The sequence below is a fragment of the Brachyistius frenatus genome, unplaced genomic scaffold (assembly GCF_029030835.1).
Source record: "Brachyistius frenatus isolate BFR_SWC_R1_liver_20210118 unplaced genomic scaffold, ASM2903083v1 Contig_62, whole genome shotgun sequence".
NCBI classification, from domain to species: Eukaryota; Metazoa; Chordata; class Actinopteri; family Embiotocidae; genus Brachyistius; species Brachyistius frenatus.
In genome coordinates, this window is record NW_027210661.1 from 1,411,798 (window position 1) to 1,437,367 (window position 25,570).

At 43.9% G+C, this 25,570-nt stretch overlaps 2 protein-coding genes across 3 annotated transcripts in view; both read right to left on the reverse strand.

The window, feature by feature from the left end:
- Window positions 1-586: 586 nt before the first annotated feature.
- Window positions 587-5,129, reverse strand: LOC138625501 (uncharacterized). 2 transcript variants are annotated; one of them, XM_069706455.1, is made up of 6 exons: window positions 5,047-5,129; window positions 3,457-4,149; window positions 2,280-2,540; window positions 1,852-2,111; window positions 1,476-1,663; window positions 587-1,176 (listed from the first exon to the last, which is right to left on the reverse strand). In XM_069706455.1, the coding sequence occupies exons 2-6, from the start codon at window positions 4,139-4,141 to the stop codon at window positions 867-869; spliced, it is 1,704 nt and encodes a 567-aa protein (XP_069562556.1). In that variant the 5' UTR covers window positions 4,142-4,149; window positions 5,047-5,129; the 3' UTR covers window positions 587-866. The 2 variants fall into 2 exon arrangements, with proteins under 2 accessions (XP_069562556.1, XP_069562557.1); XM_069706456.1 differs by lacking the exon at window positions 5,047-5,129 and having other exon boundaries at window positions 3,457-4,214.
- A 7,291-nt stretch (window positions 5,130-12,420) lies between these two features.
- The window catches only part of ppp1r37 (protein phosphatase 1, regulatory subunit 37), a 38,181-nt gene continuing 25,031 nt past the window's right edge, over window positions 12,421-25,570 (reverse strand). Inside the window, exons 3-13 of the mRNA XM_069706419.1 lie at window positions 24,778-24,823; window positions 24,575-24,675; window positions 21,032-21,151; window positions 19,503-19,653; window positions 19,164-19,319; window positions 18,044-18,156; window positions 15,583-15,724; window positions 15,313-15,479; window positions 12,931-14,602; window positions 12,746-12,845; window positions 12,421-12,431 (exon numbers count right to left, since the gene is read on the reverse strand). Coding sequence (XP_069562520.1) covers window positions 12,769-12,845; window positions 12,931-14,602; window positions 15,313-15,479; window positions 15,583-15,724; window positions 18,044-18,156; window positions 19,164-19,319; window positions 19,503-19,653; window positions 21,032-21,151; window positions 24,575-24,675; window positions 24,778-24,823 — 2,745 coding nt within the window. The 3' untranslated portion in view covers window positions 12,421-12,431; window positions 12,746-12,768. The remainder of the gene's footprint in view (window positions 12,432-12,745; window positions 12,846-12,930; window positions 14,603-15,312; window positions 15,480-15,582; window positions 15,725-18,043; window positions 18,157-19,163; window positions 19,320-19,502; window positions 19,654-21,031; window positions 21,152-24,574; window positions 24,676-24,777; window positions 24,824-25,570) is intronic.

Here is a 25,570-nt window from a genome sequence, read left to right on the forward strand (position 1 = left end):
AAATACAAGTTATGGACATTTATAGACTTTACAAACGCTCCCATAGCTGCAATAACCACTTCATATACTGTGCATTTTATATTTTTACTGCTATTTTATTGCTTTTCTATTGTTCTATTATTATCTTATTGCTTCTGTATGCTGCTGTAGCGAAAAAAATTCCCCTGGGGATTAATAAAGTAACTACCTAACCTAACCTAACCTATTACGATGTATTATTAGTAATTTATACTCTGCTTCTGAATACTAAATTGGAGGACTTGATGCAAAGCGTTACACACACCCTGAAGTACACATAGATACTACAGAAATACTGCATTACAGGTGAACACGTGGTCAAACATTTCTGCCTTTAAAATTCATTTTTAAGTAACAGCACAGGAGTATTAACAACACCAATGTTATATTATCATATTACTGGTTCGTTATTGTTGATGTATTAATATGCACGTGCTATTTCAATGGAGCAGTTTGCTAAATTATAATTCATTTAAAATCTATTTCGCACCTAATTCATGTCCATCATAAACACTGTGTGACATTATTAAGGCTTACATTATACATTATTGTAAAATTCAAAGACACACACAGTGTAGTATCATTTATTTAATATGAATATAAACATAAGGGAGAATATAGAGTTTCCAGGAACAAATGTTCAAAGCAAACACGTGGGGGAAAAAAATAATAAAAATAAAGGCCTCATTCTCACTGAATTTCACTGAAACATCTTTGGAGTAGCACCTCGTCCCGAAACTATCGGAACACTTGAATATAAAAGTGCAGGCAGAGTTGGAGAGAGATGATTGAGATCAGTTCACCGTCTTCACCTCCACATCGGCGCACACAGATCACAACGCTGACGGTCAGAGGAAGGTGTTCTCGATGACCAGAGTCTGAGGCTCTTCCTTTGTTTCCCCAGCTGGTGGCGCCAGCGGGCCCCCGCCTTCCTCCTCCTCCTCCTCCAGAAGGGAGCAGCACATGTTCCCGGCGCAGGCCTTCCCGCAGGCGAGCCTGCAGGCCGGGAGAGGAGGCGGGGAGGGGTCCCCTCTGCGGACCACACCCCCGCTGCCCGCTGAGGATGCAGAGCAGGAGGCGAACTCCGGCTGCACGGTGCAACACGTCACCCCGACACCCTGCAGCACTTTAGTGACCGCCGACACCAGATCAGCACACCTGGACGAAGGAGAAACGATTCTGCGTTCATGAAAATATGACGTGTTTTTTTTGTTTTGTTTATTTTTTTAACCTGGACAAGACTTATACTTTATGATCACCAGCCACAACCACCGAACGTGGTTTACGAGTGTGTGATCGTGTGATACGTGAAATCTCCGGGGTGCTGCATTAAAGAACATCCCTAAAATAAAAATAATAATAATTTAAAAAAAAATGATATTGATATAAATGTTTAGATTGTTTAGATTCAGAGTGACCTGTCGACTACTGACTGCAAAGACAGACGGTGTCTTCACCTGTCCGCTGGGAACCCGTCGTAGCAGTGCACGTGGACAGAGGCCACCGACAGGGACTCGTTTAACTGCCAGACGTGCAGGTCGTGCACCGCCCGCACTCCGGGCACGCTCGCGATCCTCCGTCCGAGATCAGACGCACAGACGTGTGGAGGCGTGGCCTGCAGCAGCAGCAGGCTGTACCTGTACACCTGCACAGATTTACAGGTGAAACAACAGTTCAAGCACAGGGTCCGACGGGGGGGGGGGGGGCAGATGCGAACAAACAAACAAAAAAACCGAATTATTATTATTTTTATTTTTTTTAACGGCCCCCTTTCTAGGTTTAAACCCAGGGTGTTAAGCGGCCCGACACGCGTGACGCAAAGACGCAAGTGACCTGTGGCAGAGTTGTAGCGATCAGTGTGACGACAGCCAACAGGGAGAGGCCGGGATCCAGATACACCAGGAGGCTGCAGGATCCGGAGCCGTGCAGCAACTCTGGGGCGACCAGCAGCATCACCAAGCTGTTGATCAGAGCCAGAAGGGACGTGAAAAGACCCTGAAGGACGAAGACGGATGACAGGAGGCGGCCGGTCTCTGGTCTCTCGGTGCGACGAGAGGACTCGCGGACTGACGAGCTTTCAGCTCCGGGACTCTCTGAAACGGAAGAAAAGAGCAAAAAAACAAACAAACAAACAAACAAAAAAACGGGAAGCGTTTCAAGAACTTTGCACTTTGTGGGCATCAGAACTCTGACTCGAGACTAGTCCCGAGGTTTTGGGAAAAAAAAAAAGGGGGGGGGGGGGGGGGTCAGAGATTTCTTACCAAGATGCCCCGTGCAGGTGTAGTATTTAGGAACCGCCGCGCCTTCCCGTGAGTGACTTCCACTGTCGCGGTCTTTCAAATCTCCCCCGCCGCTCTCCTCCGGGAGGACCGGCGGCCGCGGGGCTCCGGACTCGGCGTCGGGGATGCCGGAGGTTCGGGGATTACAGAGGACGAGCGCCCCGCTGAGCGGCCAGTCCTCCGCCGCGGCGGGCTGGACTTTTTGGGATTGGCTGACGTCTCTGGATTCCTCTTCAGCCAAGACTGTGGGAGTCGAACAGAGGAATGAAAACAAAAACAAAAAAATAAACAAACAAACACGCTCGCTGTTTGATCTCCCTCTGCAGCTGAATATACACGCGGAGCTGTCAGAGCAACATCATCAACCTGCACGCGGATTCTTTTGGAGCTGGAGATTATTATTATTATTTTTTTTTTACATACGAGTATATCCCTACACACTAACTCACTCTGACTTTATATCCATCTTTATTGGTTACTGAGCATATTTCTTACGGAAACGAGATGTTTGACGTGTGTAACAGTATTTAAAATAAAATAATAATAATAATAAACAAACAAAAAGATTCCACACACTTAAGAAATTCCAGCAACCATTGATGTTTTAAAGAAAATGTTTTTATCAATATCAGACTTTAAAATAATCAAATGTATTGTCAGCTATTGTAAATGGACCAGAATCTGGTTCTGGATCTGAAGCTGGGTGTCTTGTTGTCTAAGTTCTTGTAAAAGTTAAGAGGATTCAGAATCAATGGCGCTCCCTGGTCTGGCATCCTGTTGGCTTAGTTTACCATCAAGACTGGAAACATCTTGTTTTGACATTTTGCTTTTTTGTGTGGAACAAACTAACGATACAAGTGTTAATAAGTAAGCAGCTGGTAGGTGGCTGTTGCGGTCTGGGGCTGAGCCAGGTTGCTGTTCGCCCCTGTTTACCTTTATGCTAAGCTAAGCTAACAGCTGCTGCAGATTTGTGGTGACCTTGTTGACCAAAAAAATATCCTTTCATCAAACTCTCTGCAAAAAGTTTCCAATAATGTATAACAACTGGTTGTTGTTTTTTTTAAAGTTGAGTACAGTTTTTTTTTTTTTTTTTACATTTTGCTTTACTTTTTTTTTTTTTTTTTTTTTTTAAACTTCCATCACTCTTCGTGTTCGTTACCTCTGTGGTTCACTTCGAGGTGAGATTCAGCCTCTGGCTGCGCGTCACCGCCAGGCCTCTCATCCCGCAGCTGGTCCCAGTTCAGCCCAAACACCAGCACCTTGTGGAGCACACCGGCAGCTCCGACCCCCACCAGCAACGGGGGGCGCTGCACCGGGTGTGGCTCCAGACAGAAGCTGATGATCTCCATGAAGTAAGAGATGCACAGGGAGGTCAGGATGAGGGTGGAGAAGAACCCCCCCACAGCATGGATCCTGCTGCTGCTGAAGGCCAAGCCGCAGCCCGGAGCTGCAGGAGAGACCGGTGAGAAAAGTGGACGCAGCTTGACCTGCGCGGACAATGTGTTAGACTGGGGCTGATCCGGGTCGGTTGACCCTCCCGTGGCGGTCCGGGTGGCGGGCGGAGGCTCCACGGACGGCTCTGCAGGCAGAGTGGGAGGTGGCGGCGGTGCTGCTGAGGAGGGGCAAGGAGCGCGTGGAGGAGACGCGGAGGAGTCCGGAGAGGAGACGGGAGGCTTGATCATGCTTGCAGTCTGGGGAGGAGGAAGAGCCATGTGCATGACGATGAAGAGCGTGTGGAAACCATCGACCAGGGTGATGAGGGACTTGCACAGCTGACTGACGGCCACCTCGCACATCAGCAGCAGGATGGTCAGTCCCAGCATGCACCAGTGTCGCACCTTCATACCTGCAACTGAGGGTACAGGGCCACATAAAAGTATATTCAAACACACGCAAAATCAGGTGTTCTTACAACCTCCGGGTTGTGTAATATTAAAAGGAGTCAAACATTGGTGTGAATGTGATTTAAAAAAGCAACACATGAAAAATCAAGATTTAGACATTCGTCTGCATGTCCTCTTGATGTGTCTCTTTCTTTTTCCAGAATAGTTTTCCACAGTGCTCAGTTTCTCTTGCAGAAGAGATTTTTTTTTTTTTTGGAAACTGTGGTGACTGTTTAGACCTGCTGTGCTGTTGGGTCGGAGATGAATCACCCATGTTTTAATGTTTGTAGCTTCTTTGCGGCAACATCCATATTTGAAGCACTGTCCGGTGTCCATCTGCTTTATTGCTCAATCATGTGAACACATATCAGGATTCCTTCAAAGTCTTCATATATAGTATGAGTCTGGACACATATGGATGCAAATTGAAACTGGACAGGTTGGTTGAAGCCCTACTTCTACTTTCAATCTGAATTTAAGTGTTATTAAAAGGTGCAGATTCTGACCCCTGCTGTCCAATTCAAACATGCAATTATTAATAATTCACTTTGGATAATCCACAAAATCTGGTGTTGTCATTTAAAATGATCCCCTTTTCTTGAACACACACTGCAGGTCGCAAATGCATACATCATCTACTTGATTTTGAGATGACAGACAGTGTGCATTATGAGTGCTTTTACTTTTGGTACTTCGAGACACTTTTGACGCGAATACTTTTCTACTTAAGTAAAATTTCTAAATGCACGACTTTTGACTTGTAAAACAAGATTGGCACAGTGTGACATTATCATGACTAAACCGGCATGCAACACACAACAACGTTACAAGGTGTACAAAAAAAAAGTGTCTGAAAGTTGAATTACCCCAGAAAAGTGGACGACTCTCGGCCAGTAATCAAAGGCAAGCCGGATTCCTGGATGTGATCTGTGCGGCAAAATCAGAAAAATGTCATTCATGTGCTCACCATATCTCCCTCTCTGTCCCACCACACTCCTCCTCTGCTCTAATCACAGTCATGTGAGCTGGGGAGGGCGGTAGGGGGCGGGGTGGGGGGGCTCTCATCTCCTCTCCTCACTTATCCCTGTTTGCATTCCCTCCTCAGCTGGTTGGTGGGAGAAAATACGTTCAGCAAACGTTCACACAGCCCACCCACCCTTCATACTCTCTGAGCAGATCAAGTGAGGCTAATTTGCACTAATCAAATCCCCATTGTGTTGTCAGGAGTTACATAACCGGATCCCATCATATGGTGAGGCCTTCCCAGCTCTGCTGGCCCTCAAAGCATTTTGGATATTTGCATTCAGAGCAGAATTACAGATCAAAGATGGACTCAGTGTCTTTGCTCCACCCGAATGTACTGGAAACATCAGGCTACTGGACATTTTCTCATATTTCAAAATAAATAAACTGATTCAGCTTTTAGTGACGATATACTGCAACTTACACGACAGGGGAATGAATGATCAACACCCTAGGCACACCACCTGTACCCATCTTAATCATATTTAATCGTTTCGTTTGTCAATATTTGAAGTTTATGTGGACCGTCGCTGGTGAAACACATTTTTTCATTCTTGGCATGTAGCCATGAAACGGAGCAGAAACCTCTGATGTTCCTCTCCACTGGGATTTTCCCTTCAACAATTAAGCAGAACGTAGCGTGAAAAAGGAGGAAGCACCGTCTGATTCTAACAAAGATGCGGCCGCTTTTTACATTTCTCTCTGTTCACTGGTGATAATTACATTTTGGGGTTTTATGTTCCTTTACGTGAAGCACTGCATGTCATTTTCTTTCTGTAACGCGCATTTCACACTGCATTTCTAGGTGCTATACAAACGTGAGTTTATTATTATTATTATTATTATTGCTTATGATAACATTTACAGTAGAAGTCAGCGATATATTTAAATGGTCCGGCGTTAATTCTGGAAATAGGGATCAACAGCTGCCCTTCATCTTTCTAAAGGTAATAAAAACCAACGACCTGCAGCTTGAAAGCTCACTGAGTAAATGAACCAGCGCAGGAAGGTTTATGGCTGCTGTAGGTGGAGTTTGTTACCTTTGGACGTGTTGTTTCCCTGTTTTCAGTGTTCATGCTCGGCTAAACTAACCTTCTCAGTGTAGCTTCACTATTAGTGTACGCGCTATTATTATCTTGTTATTAGGAGTATTATCCCTGTGGTGCACCCTCTCCGTGCCCCTCTCATGATCCCCCGGATGACGCTGCCATCCCATCAGCCCTTGCTGCTGTGTGCCAGCGTGCAGAGGCTTGTTTCAGTCCACTGGACTGCGGATCAACAGGTCAGATAGGGGCTGACACCACAGATAAATCCCTGCTGTTCCAACAGCATGCCAGCACATTCCTGAGGCACGGCTAAGCCCAAGGAGAGACCCGGCGAGGAAGCATTTGATCACTTGCCACTGTCCCCAAAACAGAAAGAAGGGCCACAAGACCGGCAGCTTGGTTAAACCCTCAGCACCCACAAAGCAGCCTGCAGCCCTGCCTGCTTGTTTCTACGAAGTATTACCTCAAAGCTGCTGCGGTTGACCGTTCGGACACTTTGCGGCGATCTAAAAACACAACTTTGGCACGTTATCACCTTCGTAAGTTGCCCGCAGATCCAGTGATATGGAGCTGGTCTCAGTCTGGTCTCCAGCGACTCCGTGTGTGGGTCTTTACCTGCTAATGTTCACCAGCTATAGTGGCTGCAGAAATGTGCCTGCATCTTCCAAACAACTCAAGGTTTGAGAATTAATAATGTGAAGATGCTTTCATTAATCGTCGGGTCTCCCCCGTCTCGTTAATCCGGCCTCCAGCTCACGAGGTCACCGTGACCTCCCGACGGCTCTGTTACCATAAAGCAAGGTGTGTTACGGCTGTTGACGGAGACAGTCTAGTGGTCCGAGGCACGTTCGAAGGAAGAGGCAGGCATGTCTCCTTATCCGGAAAATATAGAACATTCTGGGGGACAATGTGAACTGGACGTGGGAGGACAGGAACCCCGAGACGGATTCACTAGACACCTTTACAGTTGTCCCCTCTCTCGCTCCTCCGTTTTTACATGCTGTTTGTGCGACATCAAAAGACGTGTTTTAATTGTACACCGAGTGAATTAAAGCTTCACTACTTGTATTTCGTATGTTTGCAGAAGTCGTTGCTTACTGATGAGTTGCTGGAGAGTAACTGCTGGTCATGTAATCAAATAATAGAAAGAAACCTTCACACTGATGGATCATCGGACACTTGGCCTGAGGTGCACAATCACATGTTTCATACCGACGTGGACATGAGATGAGCCTCGGGGGTTTTTCTGGCCAGAAGATGAGCTACGAAAAACAGAAAACAGGACGACAAATGGAGCATCAGGAAATGTTTTAATTCAACCAGAATTTCACAGGATCTCCACAGTTGCAATAAAACTAAAACCCTTCGCTGCGACAGAGTCACAGAGTTTCTGTGTACTCACAGAGGGAATTCATACTGAACAGAAAGTCTACAAAACTCAAAGCAAAATACACTCAAATGTGTGGCAGGTGTGTGTGTGTGTGTGTGTGTGTGTGCGTGAATATAGGCATTGATAGCAGCATTGAACTTTTGTTTGGCAGTATGGATGTCTTATGTAAGCTGACAGTCGATAAACACAGGAGGTAAAAAAAAAAAAAAAAAGACAAATTACAACAACAACAACAAAAAAAAAAAAAAAGCTGAGAAAACTGATGCAAATCAAAGATTGTGTAATTGTTTTGGTTCCCGAGGAATAATCTGACATTTTGGGAAATGCACATTTCTGCTGTCTTGCAAAGTCAGATGAGGTCATACATACATCAAACCTCCTGCAGATGGTTGGCTCAGAAAAAGACAATTCTTCTACACAAAGAAAGTTTCGGTTTTTTTTTTTCTTGCAAAGTAACCCGACAGTGTGTCTGACCTCTAGATAATGTAAGGATCTGAAAATGACTGCTCGAAACTCGCTGTACTCCCCGTCTGCTGTTTTCCTCAACATAATGAGGAGTCATTCAATTATCTGCTAAACGGTCCCATCTCGGTAATATTGGGCCCTGAGCATGTTGTTTAATACTTAAAACAGTGACTTTAAACATGGGATGTGACTTTATTAACATTTAACGGAGACTGAAGTGCTCTTGTTGACTTCCTGCTTAGTGTAACTCATTGGTAATGAAAATAATGCAGGAAGCGTCCACATTTTCCTCCAAAAGGAAATAATAACAAAGCTAGATAGAAGTACATTTTCCGGGCCGTTGTTTTATTTCCAGGAGTCGCTGTCTTAATTAGAAAAAGAAAGCACCATGTGTTGCGTGTTTCGGGGGAATAAACGTCACGTTATAATAACGTCTGACTTTCTCACAATCGGCCCTCTCTGTATTATTGGAGCATTGTTGGGCGGGGTGGATTAGTGAAGTCTGGAATTCCTACTGTAACACATACAGAGCAGAGCTCCCACCCTGTGCTCCACACCCTCACCCCACGACAGCCCCCCCCCCCCCCTCTTGTGATGTGGCGGTGGAGAAGGGTGAGGAGGTTCACAAGAGTCCCCAGTCACTCTCGGCGATGCGCCTAAAGATGAGGGACTTTTAAAAATATATTTTTTTTAAATCTTTGCTTTCTTGTCTTTTTTCCCCCAAGACTTGAAACATATTAGTAAAACAAAAGCTAGGATTCAGAGGAACATCTGGAAAATGAACATGATTTTGGGCAGCAGATGTTTTCTGAACTCACAGGGTGAGAGCCTCTGGTCTCCAGGAATGGTAACACCTGAAAAAAAAAAGATGTTGCTTTTCTGTATTATTCTTTAGCCGTACAAAGTGTTAACACACTTAAATGTCTCAACAAGCATCAGGTGGATCATCGACCCTCCGGGGACGGTGAACACTCCTGTGGTCCTCAGACTTTTCCCTCGCACACGAACCGGATCGTGTTAATATGTTAACAAATCTCAACAAAGATGATGAACATGTCAAATGAGGAATTTAAAATGCTTAATAATGACAATAAACAGTGAGCTGACAAGAGATAAATGAACAATTAAGACGGATTAGAACTTTTCCCCGTCTTTAAACCTGCCGTGTTCATGTCATGTTGGAGTTTCTGATTCGTAAACAGTGTTCACATAAACTTCCAATTTGTAATAACGCCAGTAAACCTTTCTGAACACACTAAGATATCTGACAATAATATGGAGGTAGGTGAAAATATTTGAACGTGGACGCCTCATTTCAGCAACACCATATCAATGGTGTATTGATCATTGATATGGTGTTGCATGTAAATCCAGAGTATCTTAGTCCATTGTAATCATAGAAACATGATGATGCGAACGGGGGAATATTCCCTCCTCGAGGTGCGATAACACAACTATAGACTCCAGTCTACGCTGCTAATAGTCTCATTTGTATAATCTTCAAAAAAACCTGGAACACTTTAAGTGATCTAAACGTATCCCCAGAAACCAAAACAAAGAGGAATGTCTGAGAAATTACATTTTTGCTTTTCTATCCTCAGGTCGGGTACCAAAGTGCATAAAGTCACCAACTCACTTTAATGTAATGTGTATTTTTAAAGATATGTTACCACAAGAGGGAGGAGAGAGCATGTTTTCATGGGTTTTTGCGAGTCAAGAATTTAAATTCAGTCTATAAGTGGTCATTTTAAACCTGACAAGCCTGAAGTTTTTTTTTTTTTTTTTTTTTTAATGTGTCTTTAAAGTCATTTTTCTCTGACTGCTCACTTAAGAGTCAGTATTAAGTATTCATCCCTCCTTTGGTGACTTTGTTTTACTACACCGGATGACAACAGCTGTAATCATCATTTGATACAGATCAACAAAGCCCTACTTTTAAAGACAGTGCTTTTTTTTTTTTTTTCTTCCCATTAACCAGCACTGTTTTTATACAAGCGATATATTGACTTGATATATTTGGTCCGTGATCAGAAACATTTTTTGAATCCAAAAATCTCAAGTCAAGCCTGATCTAGATGCATTTTTTTCCCTGATGTTCATTGGTGGCCCACCAACGGAGGAATCTCATTGAAACATTTCAGTCATGTCATTACTCATTACATGCATTTATTTGAGAGGAACAAATTTCGCCATACATGTCCTTGTGATTACCGGCACATTTCAATTAAGTTAACAAATTATCATTAAAAATGTCTAAAAATTAAAGCATTACAAACAGTGGGGGGTGGGGGGGCAAACTATCTGTCGGGTGGAGAGGAGCAGGAGTGTTGAACGCTGCTCCATTTAGAGGAAAGGAAAAACACACCTGCCCTTTATATCTGCTTCAGGAAAAAAAAAAATAATAATAAAAAAAAAAAAAAAAATCAAACCAGCTCTCGTCACAGACACACATGAAGTTGACGTTTCATGTTCAGTTTTACTGTCTTGTTCTGGAAAAAGGAGGACAGGAGTTGGATTTGAACAGACATCAATACTTGGCGCTGTTCAGGCTGAGCTCATTTAAGTCTGGAGGAAAAGAAAACCACCAGCGCCCCCTTGTGGCCGCTGCCTCACACAGCATGAGGCGTTCGACATGGATTCGTGTTTGATTTCATTACTGCACCTCCACTGCTACCAAGAGTCAACCATATTTAGCTTTACTCCCATTATAGATTAACCCCGTCCCAAAAAAAACAAAACTAAATATTTGCTCTAGTTTGAATATGAAATATACATCAAAAGAAAAAAAAAAAAAAAAAGGGGCCATCTTTAAAAGCAACCCTTAAACAAAAATGGAAAGATGAAGTGAGGAGGGAGTGAAGAAGAAACAGGGAAAAATAAATCAGAAACGGCTCATATAACTATAAAATAAATACAAAAGAACTGATTTCTCAAAGCAGCCAAACAGGGGAAACAAAAAAAAAAAAAAAAAAAAAAAAGGAATGAATCTGAGGTGGTGAGATTGAAGGCAACATGATTGAGTAGCAGGAGTAGACAGGTGAGACTGAAAGAGGAGCAGCGGAGGACTGAGGAGCAGGAGGAAGGAGAGGGGAGATGATGACAGAGACCAGGCTGCTTTCCTTTAAAGACACAACAATGGCTGGTCCAACAAAGCAGTAATGGGAGTCTGGAGCTGCAGAGAATCAAGGAAAAACACAAGATTTGTTTGTACGGTTACTACTTCAACCAAAAGCAGACGTCTTCCTTTCCGACATTCGCAGAAGTTCAGCGGGGAGAAATTTACCGACTCTGTGACTTCCAAAAAGCAGTGTTGTCGAAGGCGAGCGGGAGCCAGTTGCAGCTCCTCCACGTCAGATCTGAGGGTCCTGACCAGAGGGGTGGAGGGGGGGTGAGGGGGGGGTTGAGGGGGGCTGATTCCTGAGGGGCCAAAGTGAGCGGAGGACGAGAAAAGCAACAGGAGGGAGGTCACTTCGGCAGAGGTCCTTTAGAGGGTTTTTTTTATTTTATTTTTTTCCCCCCAGGGGTTAAAGAAGGAGGTGGTCGGGTGGGGGTGGGGGTGGGGGGGGACGCATCAAATGTTGACATTTAAACAGACACGTTAACATCTTCATCTTCCTCGGATATAAAAGCCTTTAGCAGCCGCCTACTCCCACCTCAAGAGTTTAAAAGCCAGCAGGTCTGCTCAGCAGGGTCCGCCACCGGTTTTCTGTCTGCTGGCTGAACCCCACTTTTCCAATCATCACCATTATATGTCCTTGTATGGTATGAAAAACCATTTCTATTCATTTCTCCAGCTACAGTGGAAGTGTACAGAAGAGAGGAAGTACCGCGAGAGCGTCCTGTGTGCCGTCTTTGGTTAGCGTTTCACTCTCCCTCCTTTGTCCTCCATCTCGCTCTCTCTCTTCTCTCTCTCTCTCACAGGCAGTAGTTTGTGTGTAAAGATTGCAGAATGACAAAATGTAGTGACAACAGGGTGATTTTATTTTCTCTTTACGCCCCCCTCTTCTCATCTTCAGTGTGCATATGCGTGTGTGTGTGTGTGTGTGTGTGTGTGTGTTTCGGTGGCTGATGTAGTGTGGGTGTCCAGGATTCCCTGTTCCGTCACAGCCGAGCTCCACAGGCGGGTTTTGTCCTCAGTGTCCTTTCCACTATTTGCTTGCGTGTTCATGTTCAGAGCCTCGACTGTAACACTGGGTCTTCTGTCCTTTATGGAAAAGTTGTGTTGGAGGTGGAGTCAAACAAACGACAAAAACATTGTAGGGCAACCAGTCATGAAGGAAAGCCAGACAAAGTGTCTGAGTGCTGCGGTCGCATGTCCCCGCAGTCCCTGTGGACGGACAAGAGAGGAGATGAATTAATCCTCAACGTATCAGATCCAATTATCCATAAATGACAAGTCATGTGCCGATCATACTTGAACAAATCTGGAGCTATATGTACATGTTCATGAAATATTTGCTTGAGTTTTACATTTTGACCTACTTTTTCACCGAATTACTAATAAAATATTAGATCACTCATAAACAAAAAGAAGCACATTTTTAAAGTAATTATTTCTGCAAGTCGGAGTTTCTGCTTCTCACAAACTGTACAGCAGATCAACAGCACGATGATGAGTGTATTTCCACAGTCGGTACATACGGATGAATGTTTGCTTCACCACCTCATGGCGCGTCTCTCCCCGTCTCCAGACTGGCTTCTAGCAGCAGCTCCTCCAGTTCCTGTCCACAGCTCACACTCACTGCGCACAAGTGACACACAACACCTCTTACTAAACGGCTTTCCACACCAACAACGGTAAAAGGTCAGTGGCGACAGGGACCCACCGTGCTCCATCACGCAGCTGCCGGGTTTGGGGCTTTCGGTGTCGAGAAGATGGAGGGAGAACTCGGGCTTCAGGCCGTTGGGCAGAGTTGAGCCGACCACCTCCTCGACTGCCTCAGCAAAACACTCGCTCTCGTCCGCGGAGCTCTCGTCGGCCGATTCCTCCTCCTCAGCCGGTGAGTCTGGATTCCCTCCAGCATCAGCTTCAGGGCTGGCTGTGACGGCGTCGGGACTCTTTGGGGCCTCTTCGGCTTCCTGCTTTGGCTCCTGGGCTCCCCCCTGAGGGACAGACGGTTCCTGCTGATCGGTCTGGACAGAGAAAGACTCTCCTGCCTGTTCGTCTGCCTCCGTTTGCCGCTTTGGACTCGGCTCCTCCTGGCTTGGCCCCTTTTCTGATGCGCTGACGGGTGCTTCCGGCTTCTCCTGTTGTGGAAGTGCCTCCTCTGTTTGGTTTGGTGAGCGGGTCTCCTCTGATGCAGATGCCAGGTCATTCTGCAGCTGTTCAAGGGCAGAGGTTAACGGACGCTGCTGCGAAGGTGAACTAGTCTGGGCTCGGTTCAGTTGGTCCGACTGCTCACGCTCCCGGTGCATCACCTGCCCGTCATCTTCTACGTGACCTTTCTCCTCCTCCGCCTCTTCGTTTCCTTCTCCACAAGTAGGCTCAGGCTGGGCGCTTTTAGAGTCCTCCGTGACCCCCTCGGGGAGCTGAAATGCTGCAGCCCGCGCTGATGAGGAATCTGAAGGCAGGGCTGGTGCTTGTTGACTTGGATCCGTCCCATCTGGGTCTAAAGTTCTGTCTGTCGAATCCTCCGCGAGCCGAGCCGCGGACCGTGGCTGTAGATTGTGGGTCTGTGCAGTATTTAGTGAGGACTCTGAGGATGTTACGAGACCCATTTCACTGTCTGCTGATGCCGTCTGTTGAGCAGGTGAGCTCTCCTTCGCCTCCTCCCGTGTCAGCTGCGTTTGCGATGCGGGCGGGGGCCGCTGTGTCCTGGGCGTGTTGGAGTCGACGGGCTTCTTTGAGGCTTCTTTAGTCTGCTGCTCAGGGGGGCTCTCCACCCTCGTTACCATGAAAATCTTATGACCTCTACCCGGGCTGGAGACGGATATGCAGCGTCCAGGAGACGGCGGGGTGCCGGGAGGAGCTGCCGATTCTCTGACGTTGATGACGGAAATCACGCTGGTCCCTCCGGCAGGTGAGGCAGACGAGGGTGAGGATTTCCGTGAGGCACTGCGGGGGGGCTGCGCTTCCCCTGTATGGGTTTGAGAAGCAGTGTGGTTGGAGAGAGTGGACGAGTTTGAAGCGGAAGAAGACTCCGTTACCACCTCCTCCTCATCCTCGGTGTCGGAGTCAGACTCCAGGGTGCATTGAGGAACAGCGGTGTCGCAGCTCGCTCCCGACTGGCCGCTCGTCTGTTCTTCAGTTCCTGTAGTGTTACCCTCTTTCTCTCCCCCCTCTTTCTTCTCTCTGTCCCCTCCCTCCTGCGATGCTGGTTCTTCCTCCTCCCCTTCCTGCTCCCTGGGTCCGTCCTCTGTGGCGATTTCAGCCATGGAGGCCGACTGCCTCATCTTCTGCTCGGTTTCCTCCTTTTCCTTCGCCAGGATGAAATTTCTCTTGCAGCCGCTTTGGATCTCAGTCAGCAGGGCACGCTGCGTCTCAATGAAACTCTTCACCTGAAAGACAAACAGATATTTCTCAAAACATGCAACACAAACACTATCAGACTGTCAGTACCTTCAATCTGCTGTTTTACTCATTAATATGATCTTTCTTTAAAAAAAAAAACTATTTTCTTTAAAAAGCTAAGACTGGGGCGCCCTGCTGGCCTCGGGGCGAGGAAGACTTTTGATGTCACTCCCCCACTCCCCCCCTCCTCGTTTCCTGTCATCCCTCCACTGTCACTTATATAACAGACTTAAAACGCCCCCACAAATCATAACAAAAAGTCAGAGGTGAGTGTTACTCTGCTGTAGTCGTTGTCAACAAATGCAGAAAGACACAAACTAAATCAAAGTTGCGTAAGTCCATCTGCCTTCCCTTCCCTACCCAGTCTGTAGTACTCAACATCGTGCCCATTCACTTCCAGTGCGAATGGAAATCTTTCATTTAAAAAAAAAAGGCTGAATAATTTCAGTCAGTTTTTAGGACACGTTGTTCAAACAGGAGTAAATGAGACGGCAGTATTTACAGATGCACGCTGGATTATGTGTTTCGAAGCGGTCACGTACAATGTCCACGTTCGTTACGGTGAAGGGGCATCAATGATTTGTTTTCAATAGTTTTCTGCATATCAATTGAGGTCTACGGCACACTTCAATAAGCTCCACCAGGCTCTGATTGAACAGAAACCCCCTTCCCCATGTGCCTTATTCCCGTCACTCACAGTTTCTTTCTTGGGCTCCCGGTCGAGGTCGAGACGCAGCAGAGACGTGTTGACCTTCAGGGCGAGCGACAGGGCCATCAGGCCACCTGTCTTGATCTCATTCTCTCGGAGGTCCAGACGCAGCAGTCTGGGGCTCTCCGCGATGAATTCGGCCACAGCCACCGCTCCTACAGAAAAACGCGAGAGAAAGACGAAGCAGTCAGACATGCCGCAATCCAACAGAAAAACTGAAGCAGAGAGAGAGAGAGAGAGACGCACACTAATTCTCACCTTCGCAGGACACCTTGGTGGAAGCGAGGCCCAGCCTGAGAACAGAGCGGTTCGCAATCAGGCCGTCCTTCAGCTTGTGGATTCCTTCGTTACCCACTGAATTATGGCCGAGGTTCAGAGTCTCCAGGCTCTGGGTACATGGCTGAGAGAAACAAATACTTCCAATCAATAACATTTCCAAAATGTACTTTTATAGGAAAGTTGTTGTTGTTGGTTTTTGTTTGCAATAAATCGGTGGTTTCTCAGGTCTATCCCTCTTTTATCGCTGCATTTTGGACGCTTTTACTGCAAACGCAGCTTTATTGGTTCCTGTGTTTTAGATAGTGTTTCATGTTTTTATTTTGACTGTGTATGCTATTTCACAAATAAATGCTGTGTAGAACACTTTGTAACCGCCTTTTACACAAATAAAAAGTTTATTGTCAAAATCAAAGTTCTGGCAGCTGGTGTTTGTCCATAGACATCTGGAATATATTTTGTAATGCAATGGGTAATAACTGAGAACGCAGTAAATGTAAACGGTGCATAATCCGTATTACATCATTTAACTGGATTAAATACTGTGGAAAATCTGCTTTTATGTGAATCACATTGCATTTTATGCAGTTCATATTTCTACAGTATGTGTTTATAGAAAAGCCTTTGTATCTACTTGATGTATCGTCTATTAACAGTTTTGATATGACTGTTAGTCCTACACAAATGCTAGGCAACAGTTTACCACTTAATGAGCCTCCCTGCTAATGTGATGATTGCCTGTTTGAGGATCAGAGAGCGCGCCAGAGCTGCACTGCTGATAGTTTGACAATTATATTTATGTAAACATTTGCTTTACTATGTAACAAATCTGCATTTCTCTAATATATTGTGTCCAGGCTTTTTCTCGAAATACTGCTAACTGTTAAACACCAAATGTTGCCAAATCACGTGTGTGGTTATCTGCAGGCTTATGAGTCAACGGCCAGGACAGTCGTAGGATCTTTTATATCAGTATGAATGGAGGCACATGTTGAAATAACTGAAAAGCAAAACCATTACATGATTTGACAATTTAGTAACTGTATGTTGCAGTGACATATTTTATAAACAAACAGGCACATTTTGTGGGCCAATCTTCACTTACACATGACACACCAGTTTTTGTTTTTTTTCTATCTAAAGACAACTCCTGTGTGTTCAAAAAAAAAAAAAAAAAAGAGAAGGAAATATGCAGTTAATTTCTGCATTAAGAGCTCATCAAACATGAGTAACATTTAGGCTTCACTGCTGCTCAAGAGAGTCTTTGAACACATTAAGTCAATAAAATGTATCAAATTTAATGAAACGGCATCAATAAACTGAGGGTAAGGAGATCAAGACACAATAAACAGTTGCTGCATTATACTGATTCAACGATGTTATTTATGAAAGTTTGGAAACATTCAGTGGCGCTATGTAACACACGAAGCCGCAACGAGATATTTCAATATTTGAAAAAACAGCAAAAAAAGAAAAGGCTTATCTTCGTCTGACAAGGCCGACAGTGTGATGACTCAGCAGAGTCTAATAAATACAAACACCGTAGTACTAAAACAAAAAAACTGATTGTCGCACAAGGAAAACTGAGAGCAGGAGGTAATGACTTTATCACTCGATGACATAAACGTGACGAGTGACTTCAGCGTACTGGATTATCTAGAAAAGGCTGCTGGGAAGTCCGACCAAGCTAAATTGGTACGACAGGTAGAACCTGAGACAGGACAGCACAAAATGTCAGGTGTATCTAACAAGGAGCCCACATCCATTTAAAGCAGATGTCACAGCACCTTTTTACACGCCGCAATAATCTCTCAGTCGCACACAACTGTCACTCCCAACTTTACTCAAAGAAGTTAGACAATGGTCTCTTTCAAGAAATACAAATATGAGTCATCAATCTGTGATATTAAACGCTCCATCTTGTTTGGTCTGAAGAAGATCTTCCAGGCATCACGGCGGTTGAAACGCAGTAACGTTTATGATCGCATCAAGTGTTGAGGAAATCCCGTGACCCTCGCTGCCTCGTATTTCTACTTAATGTGTGCCGGATGGTCGGGTTACCGCCTGTCACTATTCCAGCCGAGGTGACGTTTTTCACGGGTAAACTCTGTTCACTAAACAAACAAAAGTCACACCCAGTGACGGCGCTGCCGTTACAACGAGCACGAGGGAGTCAGCAGAGGACAGAGCTCGACTCTGATCACTGCTGATAAAGAGGAATGAGGAGAAAATTTAATTCTGCCTCCCTGTGCTGTTATTTACTCAAAGAAGTTCGACAATGGTCTATATATATATATATATATATATATATATATATATATATATATATATATATATATATATATACACACACACACACACACACTGTTATCCACTATGTGAGTGCAGAGAGAGAGAGAGAGCGAGATAGAGAGAGTGAGTGTGTAAGTGTGTGTGTGTGTACCAGTGCGGCAGCGATGTAGCCCATGCCGTTGTGTGTGAGCTGGTTGTTCCATAGCACCAACGTGACGAGGCCTTTCCTCTGCTCTTTTAGTCCTTCACACACGTAGGCCAGACCTTTGACGACAAACACAGACGGAGACAATATTTACATGGACGTGTTTAAATAGATCACTGTTTCAACAAACGTCATGTGAACTAAAGTTAATGGTACATTTGTGGCAGCTACTGTACAATCTTCACCTTTTTTTTTTTTTTTTACAAAAAGTTTTTTTTATTTTTAATTGTGCGAATCACAAGAGGAATTTGAGTGTAAACCGCAAGAAAAAAAAAAAAAAAGTGTTACCATACAGAAGGAAAACTAAATATTTGGCTGGGCACAAATAATTCAGCTGTAACACACATTTCTCCTTGAGAACAACAAAACATAAATAAATCGGGGAGCGTTAAATATAGTTTGGGCCGTATGTTTAATATGGATAGGGGGAAAAAAAAAAAAAAATCAATACAACAATCTGTCCTCAGTTGCTGCAGCCTAAAATGATCTTGGTGCTGTGCGTTGTGCATCTGTCAAATATAGATAAAAGAATTAAGAGAAAGTAAAGCAGAAAAGGTTTGGCAACAGAATATGAATTAAACCAAGTGATCAAACATAATAAGTTTAGGATGAGGTTTGAAACGGTCATCCTGACAAGCTCGTCAGAACAGATGATAAAACACGTCACTGCCTTTATCTGTATTATTATTATTTATACATTACACCTTTGTCCTGCAGCTGCTAAACACAGAGGGCTGTTGTGAAAATATGAGATTGTGCAAGGTTTAGTTACTGGTGTGTGTACGAGGCGGCATGCCTCATTCTTTCTGTGCACACAAACCACTTGCACAAGTGCATTGCTTCTATTTTATTTAGTTTTTTTTTTGTTTAGTTCCACTTTTGGTTTTATTGCTTGTTATGTTCTTTTTCTGTGCAGAGATGATCTAACTTCCCAGCAGGGACCAAGAAACGCTGAGTTGTATGTATTACAGGCAAATCACTTGAACAAAACACTTCCACCCTGAGAAAACAAGACTACAAAGCCATCGTGTTCTTCATGTGTTGGTGCACCGTCACTGCTGCGTACCAGAGTCTAGGATGTGGTTGTTGCGCAGGTCCAGGATCTGAATGTTGTAGTTGAACTTGAGCAAGTTGCCAAGTTGAGCCGAGTCCTGAAGGCCATTGAGCTTGTTGTCTGCCAGGTACAACTCCCGCAGGTTCATATTCATCTTCAGAGCAGTAGCTGACCACAGAAACAAAAGATTAAAAGACAACTGGCGCAAGAAAGTGTGAAGAGGTTAAAGAGGAAAGTCATTAAAACAGGACTAAATTCAGGAATAACGATTCTACGGTAAATCGGATGAAAGTTTTCAATTAAGGCGGAAGTTCAAATGAAAGAAAGCCTCCTCTTTCGTTTCTGTCTTACCCAGTAACATCAGTGGTCTGCCAGACAGGCCAGCGTTCTCCAGGTGGAGGACTGCCAGGCTGCCACTGATCCTGAGTGCTCGTGCTACAAAGGGAGCCGAGTGGTCCAGCAGAGGAGTGTTCCTGGCATCGAGATACTGCAGAGAGCTCGTCTGAGAGGGGGGGGGGACACACCAACAGAGGCTCAAATGATTAGACGCGCACAGGTAAGAAATCAGTGTACGTCTGGTTTCTGGAAGCAATAAAACAAGACCACTGCAGGCAGAGGCCACGGTTATCACGTAAGTGACTCTTGATTAAGGTGGTTAACACGCACGTAAACGTGCACATTTTCCACCTCTGCATCCTCCGCGCTCCGGTTGAAGGAACTTGCATCAAGAGTCAATATCCCCGAATCACTTGTGAAAGTGACAAAGGGGGACGTCTACCGTATGCACACTAAAGGGTCAGACGAAGGCAATGACATACTATTTTTTTTTTTTTTTTTTGTTCATGTTTAATCCAGCGATTCAAGGACATGCCCTCGTCAGATTAATTAAGATCTATTTGCTCTGCTGAAATGAGTGACGACTTTTTCTTGACAAGCTGAAGTATTTGTGCGGTGTCTCCGGGCAGCTCTTCATTAGTCATCACAGACTCAATACTCGTAGACAGGAGGAACACCGTTTTCGGATGACGAATAAGATTCTCAGTCACACTCATGATTACAGAGAGACTCTTTACATTTTTCTTTATATTTGTCGCATCATTACTAACTGTGATTAAGAGCGTGTTGTTTTTCCCTCTAGGATGGAAGTAATGACCCGACTCTAAAACAACAACAAATAAGTAGGACACAATTTTATTAATAAAGACTGCAACGTAATTTATGGCTTTGCCAACAGATTAGTTTTGTTCACTGTGGTGCACTGCCAGGGCATCACAGTGAAATTCAGCTGAACAAAAATATCTAATATTCTAGTAATCTAATATACAAGGGAAATAAGATGCTTTTGAATCAAGTGTTTATTTATCTAGCTTAGTTTGGGAAATGTTATTATCTTCTCATACGTCTGCTTACACCATATAATATTATACAAAGAAAAAACAACCTGTAAATCATCTGTTTTTGGGGAGTGATTATACTGTCATTATTCCTCAGACACACGATCAATACGACAAAAAAGCAGCAGCCCGTTATTTTTACGTGCTTTCCCACATATATTGCTTGAAATGTGATAGTTAATGTGTTTCGCTGGACACCCATTTGTGTTCTTAACAGAAACGAATGATGAATGATGTCAAAGAGCGACCCTTATGTCTGAGCGCTGACGGGAAACAGCAGCGTTGCACGACACCAAACACAGAAGATAGAAAACAGAGGGAAGATCTTCTGTCTTTTTTAATAAGCAGTTCATTTTACAACTACTTTTCTTGTCCCCCTTCAGCTGCCTTTCTGAGGACAGAAAATCTTTCTCTCAACAGCTCCATGACCTCTCCCCGTTTCTCTGCAGATGGTTGTTGTTAGTATATGGGAAGATGAACTCTCACCTTTTTCACCATGTGCGCTGCGGCCTGCCATCCACGTGTGCCGATGTGCTTGTTGAAAGAGATGTTGAGATGTGTGGCGGACTCGTAGTACTCTATCATGTCAAACAGAGCCGAGGCACCCTGAGCAGCACACGGAGAGAGGAACAGAAGCCAACCAGATCAGCAGAAATATAGGAACCATTTCACATGAAAACCCAACAGTTTAAACAAATCTCACAGTTGAACACGCGTGTCAAAACCCTGAGAGAGATGCGACAAGATAAAGTCGGGAGCAGCTGTGGTTGCCAGGGCAACAGTCCCTCAGGACAGGTGAGAACTGCTCAGGTGTTTCTACGAGGGCCTCAGGTGTGAGGAGAGATACAACAGCTCGAAGGATACGTTCGTGTGTCCGTGCTGCTGTTCGCCATTGCAAAGTGAAATATAAGATTCAGCAGGATGCATGAAAATAGTGAACATGTGTCACCACTCCTCCCGTCAAGATATAACGCCGTCTCCCCCCCCCCGTTTTCCAGACTAGTGCTGCAACTAGTGGGAGCAAAAATATTCAGATCAGTTACTAAAGTACAAGTACTAATACGGCAATGTGAAAATGATCCATTCCTCGTAAAAACCCCGCATTTGAAAACCTACATATATATGCAGCAGAGTAAAATGAACTAGTTATGCAGTAAAATGCACAACTGACATTTTATTTTATGTTAAATAATAAATTATTAATTGACGTTCATTAGTGTGTAAGCAGGATCTTAATTATGTAACTGGCTGAGGTAGAGCTAGTTTTCTACTTTAACTATGGGTACTTTAGTCCAGCGGTATTATATTTGGAGTTCTAAACATTTTGTGTGTAATTTTGGATAATTTCACTTATCTAAAATTGAATTTACCCCCCCTCCCCCCCATTTAAGAGCTGCAGTTGTGAAAATACATTTTTGCTTGAACAACTGGCGATTAATTTTATGTCCCACAAGTAACTAGTTCATCAACTAGTCATTTAAGATATATTCTGGAGGTTCTGCGACGATTCATCAGAGTTTGATAACTGTGTGAACTAAATAAAACTGAGTGGTGAGGAGCAGATGCAGGACTAAAGTGAAATATCAGGTGATGCAGGATAAAGTCAAAGTGCACTCGTGATCACAGTGTTTTAATCTCATTTTGGTTTTATGTAGAGCTGTGGGCGTTCATCGCTTTCCTCCATTACTGATATACTGATAACATAAAAGTGTTAAAAACAATGAAGTGGGGATGGGTGGCTGGTTATTTGGATATTCTGTATTTTTTTATTTATTTATTTGCTGTCAAAACATAAGAAACAAAGCTTAACAGAAAACTGTGCTACTGGGTCATTAGACAATTAAAACCAAACAAAAAAACCCATCACGGATGGATTTGCTTGTGTGCAGTCAGGACATTGCAGGAAGTGATCCAGATTATAATATGAGTTTATCCTCCTCTGAGGATGATGAAAAGTAACAAAATCAGACAGGCTCCTGCACAGTATCTCCCAATGTGTGTGTGTGTGTGTGTGTGTGTGTGTTCATACACTGGGAGGCATTACTGAGTATACACTAGTGTGTTTATCTACAGGGCGGGGGAAGATGAGTCACATTCAGTCCAATAAAAGCCAGCCTGTGATCGCACTCGCCATTTCTGCTCCTCAAAACATCTCTCTAAAACAATTTTTACTCCTTTCATCTTCCCATATCCTCCCCAACAAGACGCAACTACTGCAGATATGAGTCTCTGCCAAATCAAACCATCATCTGTATACCTCTCACAACCTCTTCAGAAACGAACCCTCTCCCTCATCCGATTCCTTTTCTTTCCCACCGTCTAATCTCAGCTCAACCAGCAACACTTCCTCAACATTTTCTCTTTTTAGAGTTTAGTTTCATCTGTGCCCAAGGCTAGACATTTGTCTCAGTCTGCTGCTCTCTGGTGACTCAGTGACTGACTCATTCAGCCACTTCATTCATATTTCCGGGGCAGCGCTCCATGTTGGGTGAAAAAAGTGCAAACGTCACTGTGAATGTGTTTGGATTTTGTAAAGCTTGTATTTCCTAAAACAAGGAACTACAAAGAAAAGTCTTATGTTCAGCATTATGTAAAGCAGGATTTCACGTTTTCACATCTGAGTCAGGATCTACTCTTCAAGAGGAGTAGTTTTCACTGTGTTGGATTCATGGGGAACTAAGGAGGCCTTTAAATTCCCATGTTTTAATGGATATGAAACACTGCAATCTTTATAGCTGCATATTTCATTGGCCACCTGACACATAATCCATGTTCACACTTAACTCTCCTTGATGTTGAGCACTACAATTGTTTCAGGGGAAGCAAAATTACACAATGAAATGTTACTTAACTCTGCAACTCAACTCACATTTAGGTCGGCTGCTAAGCTAAATTGGGTGATGTGTTTGTCACTGTTGACATCTTTTGGGACTGAAACTACAGCCTACAAGGAGTATGAGGAAACGCCCTACAGAGAATAGCAGTCAATGTCAGGGCTGACGCAGGTAGACACCTTCTGGACACATTTACTCCTGGTATTAAAATATGCTCTTGTCTTATGCCCACATTGTGATTAGATCTGAATATGACAAACATATCACTGGACAAGGAGCGTCTCAGTTCAAGTGAAGCAATGCCACGGATGGACGTCTTTAATTTCTGAATTGCTCTTTGCTGAGGGGAAACTATCAACTGCTACTATTTGTATTGTTTACTGAGCTTGTTTAAACTAGTGGGAAGAAGTGGCGTTAGGTAACCTTTAAACTAGTTGGGCAACTTTTTACCCTGAAATACTGACTGCACTTCCACCTGCTGAGATCCAATCACAATACGCACCTGGTCTGGCTTATCCAGTGACCTGCATGAGTATCCTCATGCCTGTGTGTGAGATAAACAAAATGGGTGCATACTTCTAGGGACATCTGCAGCTTTAATTCGTCTTTACAGAAAAAATATATCGACCTACTCTGTCAATTGAAAATCCAGAAACAAAGTGAAAGCATCCCAGATATCCTCCAGTCTACAAGAGTCCCAAAGGACAGGACGATAATTAACCTTCTACAAGTGGGCTGAAGAACAGCAGGCGACTGGGATCTAAATGAATTCCACAGTTAAAGAGTGAAAGTACTGACACGGCTTTGCCAGACAGGAATAAAACAATGAGCAGTAATTAAAATGAACCTTCCGGCCCTGAAGAAATGTATCCTGTGACTGTGGCTAAAAGCGGAGCGTGTGTCTGTGTGATAACAGCACCGTTCAGCATATTGGAGCTCTCTGTGACAGGAAGTGGTCAGAACTGTCTATCTGTGCATGACTACAACGCAAACATCTCTAATGGTGTTTACTCAAGTGGACATCTGGGGTAATCACAAAACCTGTGACAAACACTTCACATCCTGGGAGTGCAGTGATAGTAGAAAAGATGATCGGAGTGTGACTGAATGTTGAACATTCATATAAACGTAGTGACGGAGTAAGAAGGTGAGCAATTAGAAAAATATACGAGCAGATTATTTCAAGTCATCTTACATCTTCATCCAGGTTGGTCTGCTCCAGGTCTATCACTTTGAACTGGACCCTCTTCAAAATCTCTTCCAGGGACTCACACGCTTTGTAGTCCAGCTTCTCACCTAAAGACACACACACGGAAATGGTTAAATGATGAAACTACTCATTCCCACAAGTCACATGTACAATAACGTGTGACTGTCGTGGTGTTTTATGATGCTTACCTTTTAGATCTAAGCATTCATTTCGCTGTGTCAGGTCTTTCAGTTCCTACAAAAACAAAAAGAAGTAGTTTTAGGCAGGAGGAGTTGACTTTGTGTAATTCCCCACTGAGGCAAACTTTTTTTTTTTACATGTTGAACCTTTCACATCACACAGGAGGACATTCAATAAATCAGTGCTGGAGATGAAACACATATTGTGTGCAAACAAGGATGAAGGTTTCCTCCAAAGGAAACCAACTGCACTTATTTGTTTAAAGCACTTCCAGGGTATTTCTCCTTTTAGAAAGTAGTAAAACTAAGTGAGTCCCAATGTTGGCAACTTTGAGAGGACCAGTGTATTACATAATGGGCTGTGCCAATCCTAAAGCCAGATTTCAATATGGGTGGGATCTCATGGTAAACTGAGCCACAAGCCTGGATGACATGCCGGAGATGTGTAGGTTTGCACTAACTGCTGTTGAGGCTGTTCTCTACAGCTCTTCAGCTTTCTGCTTTTTTATTTTCTCATTGTCAAATGAAGCTGAAATTGGTGAAACAAAGCATTGGCGCACATTAAAAGGCTGGAAGAAAACTTATATTATGAAGCAGAAGCAACGTGAAATATTTGGTTTGCATCGACAGTATCTCGGTCACGGGGTCCAGTATAGGTGAAAGTATTCAGTAGACAAATAAGGGCTGATATCTAAAGTAGGAACAGGCATATAGTCGAAACTAAACTCCAAACCACAAAGATTCATTTGGAAACTACGAAACTATTGATATATGGATACAGAAAATCCCAAGCTGCTGGCAC